Raw genomic sequence first — 7,055 nt, 5'->3', positions numbered from 1 at the left:
CACTGTGTGGCTGGTGTGGCGCTTTGTACGTCGTGTGTGCGCACGTGTGTGTGTGTGTGTGTGTGTGTGCTTTTGCAGACATTACATTTTAAATCTATTCGTCTTATCGATCGCGTACAGAGGTATATGCATTGCTGTCGTGTCCCCGTTGCTTGCCTACCTAATTAGCTTAAAAGAAAACAATTATGCGTGCCTGCGAAAAACAAAACAATGCTGCCAGGTGCTCACCGAATGCTCGCTCTAATCTAGTGGACACAGCTTTTCAGCAGCGCACCGTTCTGCTCTGGCGAGTTGTGAAGCCCGCCCCGTGTTGAGTGAAATTATAGTAAATAAAATTAACAAAAAAAAAAAGAAAAAGGAGCTTAAAATGATTTGTACAAACTACAAATGACGGTAAAAAACCGAAAATTGACAACCCTGTTTTTTAGCTTGCTGAGGGTATTTTTCTCATACGTCCTGGTTTAGGCCTCATAGCTTGCTGCAGCGTTGAAGTCTCTCCCGTTTGCCTGTCTTCCTGCTTCAGTGCTTCCCTTCTTGCTCCTTGCATCTGGTAACCAATCGTTGCTAGGGGAGCGGCATTGCATTGCCCCCACATTGCCCCTGCTGTCCCGGACAGCGAGTGTGTGTGTGTGTGTGTGTGTTTTACTGCTCCGCTTTCTCTCTCTCTCTCTCAGCTGCTTAAGCGCTGCTCAAGCGCTGCTTCGATCCGATCCACAGGTTTTGTCCGCTTGTTCTCCCTTTACGCTCGCCCGTTGAAATGCGCTCGCTCCGCTGCTCCCGCGTTCAGTCTTGGTTTCGATTACGATCTTGCACACCTGCGTTCCTGCTGGCCGTCTGTTCCTTGTCCCCACAAATCTCTCCTCCTTGTCGATCGCGAATTTGACAATCGCTGCACGGTTTGTAAAAGCTAACCCAGCAATCTAGGTTGAAAATGGTTCGGGTTCGGTGGCAGAAACCATAGTATCGAGACGATTTACTGGACCATCCGGCCATCCGCTGCCAGGCTCCAAAACGGCGCTGGTTTAGTGCCCATTAGCCATCGTACCTAGCGGGTGATGCATGGGACCGGATGCTAACGATGGTGGTGGTGGTGGTGGCGGTGGTGGTGGTGGCGGGGGTGGTGCTGAATGTTGTTGCTGCTGCTGCTGCTGCTGCGGCAGGTGAACCAAATGCTGTGGATCGCTCGGATATCACTGCGCCACGACGGCCTGCGGTACGGGGGCGGCCACGATCGCGGCTGCCACGGCTGCAGCGGCGGCTGCTGAGACCTGAGGTGGCGGCACGGACGGCCCGTTGGCATGGGGCGGCGGCGGCACTGGCTGCTGATTGCCCGCTCCACCCGGCTGCTGCTGGGGTGGACCACTACCGGTCAGCGAAGCGGCGGCGGCCGCCGCCGCAGCGGCCGCGGCAGCCGCTGCCGCCTGCCCGTTCGCATTCGCAGCCGCCACTGCGGCCGCCCCGGCCACGAACGATTGGTTGAAGGGTGGGCCGTAGCACTGTGGGAAGTACAGCTCGTGCTTGACCGGTGCCGCCATGCGCTGGATCAGCTGGTTCTGCTTGTCCATCAGGAACGTGGGCGATACCTTCTGCTCAATAATGCCATTGTTGTTGTTGTTATTGTTATTATTGTTGTTATTATTGTTATTATTGTTGGCGGTGGCGGCGTTGTTGTTGTGTTGTTGTTGCCGCTGGCATTGGTTCCATTCGCCGTGCCGTTGTTGCGTGCGGCTTCGCTGTTGTCGTTATTGTTGTTATTGTTACTGCTGCTATTGTTGTTGTTGTTGCTGTTGTTGTTGTTGTTGTTGTTTAGAGCGGCCTGCTTGCGCGATTTCGACGAGTGCGGGTTCATGTGGTTGTCGATATGTTTCTTCACCTCCTGCTCGGTACCGAAGCGTCGCCTGCAGTTTGGCATCGGGCAGCAGAACGGTCGATCGCCCTGTAAATGTGGTGTCGGAATGGAAGGGAAGGGATAGATACAATGCATTAGTCTGGTTGTTGAGCAGGAGTTTCCAATGGTGGAGTTTAACCGGTCTAATGTACCAACAATTTGTTGTGGAGAGGTTTCGCAACGAAAGCCTGCATTGTATGCAAACTTCCTTGATGCGCCTAAAGTTATGCATTTTTCTTTACAAAATCAGCTTATTTGCTACTTTGAGTAGATTACCTGCTAAGAGGTAACTTATTATCTTGTTCATACTTCCATCTGATACACAACAGAACTGGAAAACCGAAAATGCCATTTTTGCCCAGCAAAGGCTCAATGAATTGTTCATGAACTCCTCAAAATGTTAGAAAGCCCAAGCAAATAAACTGACTATGGCAGACCTACACCGACAACGGTTGTTAAGTGGTCTAATAAGAAGGAAAACTGGAAGAATATAAGATGGTTTATTTTAATTCTTTCACCTGAGCCTAATTTGGTCTATATAATCCATGTAATCCATGTAATAGGTATAGAGATCTCAAGAAGATCAATCGGCATTTTATTCCAATTCGATTTCAAATAAGTCTACCCAAAAAGGATGCCGTACAGTCCACTTCCGATCACATAAAGGTCCCTTTCCGGGAGAAAGAGTCAAAAAAGTTTCTCAAAATAATGAGAACCCCTTGAGAAATCCTTAACAAATTGGGTCTGTTTTGAATGCAAAATCAAATACTTCTATAAACTGATTTTGAATCGCTAGGATTCGATGGGTTGGCCATGCTATACGCTTGCGATGAGACGACTGAGCCCATAAAGAGCTTATCAACCCGTCTACAAGGACAAAAAGTAGGTGCAAGCCCTAAATTGAGGTGTCAAGATCGAAAACGGAGAAAATATTATAGGACCATCATATTAGGGCAAGAATTTATGTTTCAAATTAGTGAGATATTTTAGTCATTGTAGTCCGACAGATACCTAACTAAGAAATTGCAGGAACAGGAAAGGATCACATACTATTGGACAAGTCCATTTACCACTAATGGACCATTAAGGCAGTAGTTCCAAAAAAGAACAATGTTAGATAACTAAGACCCGAAGATCAGATCAGAGTATCGTTAATATGCACTATTAGGCCATGGTAATCCATACGCTACTGATATTCCATGTCCTCCAAAGCTTTTTTTGCGTGACATTACGGATTTAGGCTCCACACCAGAATTATATGGAGCCATAAAAGATAGAGAGTTGTCTCGCAACAGTACCGTTCCGATATGATGGACCATGTAGAACTGAAATCTAAATTTTACAACTACCTGGTGTGTCCGGGTGTGCTGATCGAGGATGGCCTTCTGCCGGAAGTCTTTGCCGCACTGTCCACACCGGTACGGTTTCTCGCCCGTGTGTATACGAATGTGCTATTAAAGAAAATGAAAAAAGAAAAGACATTAGTAACCCAAACTACACTTGCTGGGCCCTACATTCCTGTTTTCTTCTTACCTGATTCAGGATCGTGCGCTGCCGGAAGAACCGCGGACAGTACATGCACCCGAACGGCTTCTCGTTCGTGTGGATGCGCAGGTGCTGCGTCAGGTGGGACTGCTGCCGGAAGCGCTTGCCACACTCCGGGCACGGGTACGGCCGGGACTCGATGTGAATGCAGCCGTGCTGCAGCAGCGTGCTCTTCTGCTTGAACTCCTTCTGGCAGATCGGGCAGCGCACGTACAGCGGCATACCGGCCGACCGGCCGTGCTGGATCACATCCGGCAGCATCGCCTTGCCACCCGTCGCCTTGTTCAGATACTGCAGATTGTTGCCGAAGATGGAGTGGTTCACGCCCTTGCCGTCCTTGAAGTAGGCCGGATAGTTGTCGGGCGAGAAGCAGCCGCGCGACTCGCCCCCGCCCTGGGACGCTTCGTCGCCGAACGCCTGCTCGTCCTTCGGCTGGGCGTTCTCCAGCTCGGGCGGGTACGGCACGTCCTGGGGCCAGAGCGTCGCATGCGGACCGTTCTTGAAGATCAAATGCGGAGACACATCTGTTTGGGAGGGAGAGCAAGAAGAGAACAAAAAAAAAACGACACCCGTGAAAGATCGACCGATTTGCCGCGTGAGCAGAGTTTTGTGTCTAGTCTAACAGAGTACGGGTACGAGTAGCCAACAAACGCAACATGTGCCCCGACAGTGAAGTCGGCATCTATCGATCGAACCAATGATACGAAACGGTCGTCCATCGTGTGACGAGTGTAGTGGTAAATTTTGAGCATGGCTTTTTTTGCTTTGTTTTGTTTTTGCGGCAGCGACTCGTTCCGTGCAAAGCAGGTGCTTGTGGGGAAAGGGGTTGGGAAGTAGCCTAGTCTACGAGGAAGCCCAGCAGCTCGAGGTAAGCTACTTTTGGTCACTGGGATGTAACACATGCTTGGAAGTAGGAGAAAAGCAAACGCCTAGCACTACGACACAGTTCAAAAAGCCACAACAGGATGTAGAAGGAATGTTAGTGAGATAGCAGGAGTGTGCAGCTGTTGACTGTTTGGCTCTGGACGAATTCTGGGATGTGGGTCGCATCTCTGGCGCATCTTCAATCGGAAAAAAGTCGCTCTTCAACTCAAGACTAGATGTGCTTCTACCTCCAGAATTCGCACCCAGACTCTGCCAGACAACCAACGGCAAGGCTTAGGAAATGGCCGCCCACCGAGGCGAGGATTTCAAAGACATCCACACAAGATGCCACCAAAGCGCACAATAGAGAGACAGAGAGAGAGGGAGAGAGAGGATGAAGATGATGAGCAAGGTTAGTAACAAGGTTGGGAACTGGAGGAACTGGATTTCCCAAAAACCGGGATAGAAATGTTGGATTGTGTCTGTGTGGATTTGTGAAAGTGTAAATATGTGTGTATGACATTGAGGAAGGAAGAGAGAGAAAGCAAGAGAGACAGAGAGACAGAGAGAGTGCATAATTAAGATTAACTAAGTAATATAGATAGTAAAATCGTCACGAGGAAAAAAAAAACCAATCGCTCGCCTTGATGGGTGCGCACATGTTGGTTCAGTATGGCCTTTTGTCGAAACTTTTTGCCACACTCCGGATACGGGCAGCCGAACGGCTTATCACCTGAGTGAATGCGGACGTGCTGGTTCAGGATCGCCCGCTGCCGGAAGCTGCGCGGACAGTACGCGCAGCTGAACGGCTTCTCGTTCGCGTGTATCCGCAGGTGCTGCGTCAGGTGGGACTGCTGGCGGAAGCGCTTGCCGCACTCGGGGCAGCCGTACGGGCGCGAGTCCGTGTGGATGCGCTCGTGCTGCAGCAGCGTGCTCTTCTGCTTGAAGTCCTTCCCGCACGTCAAACACTTGAACAGCCGCAGGTCGGAGTTTTTGCTCGACTTGGCGTGGCCGCCGGTAGTGCCGCCGGTGGTGCTGCCAGTGCCGGCGTTACCGTTCGGAGCGACACCACCGTTGGTGGGTGAGTGGTGGAGTTGCTGCTGCTGCTGCTGCTGCTGCTGCTGCTGCTGCTGCTGGTTGCCGGCTGCTCCGGGCGCACCGGGAGCGTTCCCGGGTGCGTTTGCGCCGCCGTGCAGCAGGTCCGGCATGCCGTACTGCTCGAGCGCCCCGGACTGGTCGAGCCCGGCCGGCATGCCCACCGGCAGGACGCCCTTCTGGTTGAGATAGTGGTGCAGTGGCGCGAAGCCGGGCGGCGGTAGCATCGCGCCCTGCGGACCGGCGGCGTGATGCCGCTGCGCGTAGTAGTTCAGCTCGGCCTGGGAGGCGGCCTCGTTCCCGAAGCACCCGGGCGGTCCTGGCGGTCCGCCACCGCTGCCACCGCCGCCACCACCACCACCACCACCACCGCCGGAGCCGGGAGCCGATGGATTGCCCTGCTGGTTCGGATCGTTCGGATGATTGCCGGAGGAGTTGTTGCCACCTTGCTGTTGCTGCTGCTGCTGCTGGACCAACTGTTGCTGCCCGTTCTGCTGCTGGTGCTGAACGGCTTGTTGCATGCTTTGTACCTGGGTTGGGAAAAGAGGATTAAATCAAAGAGAGAGAGAGAGAGATCCATTAGGTATAGCGCAGAACACTAACAAGGCGGAGCAGAGTCGTTTCGCCGGTTCGCTCGCGTCTTCGCACAACCCGTTCTTAGCGCGCGCCGCGACTCAAATGTACCTTGATCAAATCTTCCTCAATGTCTGGACCGTTATTCGCAGGATACGGACTAGTGGCCGGGCTGTGTAGATGACCATTCGCTTGTTCACCCGGTTGCTGTGGCCTATTGTCCTGATTCGGCGGACTATGATTGGCGGATGTCTGCTGGTGATGCTGCTGCTGCTGCTGCTGCTGCTGCTGCTGGTGGTGGTGCTGAGCGGCGGCAGCGGCAGCCGCGGCCACCAGCTGCTGCTGCGTCGCCGCCCCGTTCATGTGCGCCTGCAGATGGTTCTGCGCGTTCTGCTGGTAGATGGCCTGGCCCTCGGCATTGCCCCACTGGACGGCGGCGGCGGCGGCCGCCCCCCGCTCGGCCGCCTCCTGCGAATCCTTGTACAGCACGTACGGGGCCGTATCCTGCGAGATGCAGTACATGATCTGGCGCGGCACCTTCAGCCCGGCCGCCAGGCAGGCCGCGAACGAGGCCGAGAAGTTGATTGCCATCGTTTTGGGGATCGGCTCACCTCCGGACAGTGTTGGAAAGCCTTCCTTTTTTCTCTCTCTCTCTCTCGCTCGCTTCGACTGTTTGTGCTGAGCGTTTATTGTAACTGTCTCTTTCTCTCTTTTGCAAGCGTTTGTGCCCGCCTCTTGGGGAGTTCTTCCTTCGGTTTTGCTTTACCGGTGTCGGTGAAGGCGCTGCCAGTAAACCGGGGAACCAAGCCGCTAGGTCTAGTTCATGCGAGCCATTCCTGTTGAATAACGGTTCCAGGCTGGTTCGGAATGGGGTGAGGGAAGGAAAGCAAGTTCTGTTCTAGCTTTTCTTTCTACTTCTGTTTTTACTGTTTTTTTTGTAATTTTTTGTTTGTTTGTTTGTTTGGTTCTCGAAACGATCGAGCTGAGTGTAGTCTGTAAAGGAGGCAACGAAAGAAAAACCAAAATGATTGTGTGTTCTCCCTTTTCTCTGGTACTCTGGTAACTCGCTGCCGCTCGCTCTACAGCAAAC

The 7,055-nt window shown here is 52.7% G+C and overlaps 1 protein-coding gene across 3 annotated transcripts; it reads right to left on the bottom strand.

Moving 5' to 3' along the window:
* Window positions 1-795: 795 nt before the first annotated feature.
* Window positions 796-6,816, bottom strand: LOC121599075 (zinc finger protein 835-like). 3 transcript variants are annotated; one of them, XM_041926580.1, is made up of 6 exons: window positions 6,077-6,816; window positions 5,031-5,922; window positions 3,422-3,957; window positions 3,235-3,339; window positions 1,788-1,936; window positions 796-1,653 (listed from the first exon to the last, which is right to left on the bottom strand). In XM_041926580.1, exons 1-6 carry the CDS (start codon window positions 6,554-6,556, stop codon window positions 1,191-1,193), a joined length of 2,625 nt encoding a protein of 874 aa, XP_041782514.1. In that variant the 5' UTR covers window positions 6,557-6,816; the 3' UTR covers window positions 796-1,190. The 3 variants fall into 3 exon arrangements, with proteins under 3 accessions (XP_041782514.1, XP_041782512.1, XP_041782513.1); XM_041926578.1 differs by having other exon boundaries at window positions 1,464-1,936; window positions 4,941-5,922; XM_041926579.1 differs by having other exon boundaries at window positions 1,464-1,936; window positions 3,238-3,339; window positions 4,941-5,922.
* Between the last annotated feature and the right edge of the window lie 239 nt (window positions 6,817-7,055).

This window comes from Anopheles merus, chromosome 3L, assembly GCF_017562075.2.
Source record: "Anopheles merus strain MAF chromosome 3L, AmerM5.1, whole genome shotgun sequence".
NCBI classification, from domain to species: domain Eukaryota; kingdom Metazoa; phylum Arthropoda; class Insecta; order Diptera; family Culicidae; genus Anopheles; species Anopheles merus.
The sequence above is the reverse complement of the archived record's forward strand: the minus strand, read 5'-3'. Positions and strand labels throughout refer to the sequence as shown.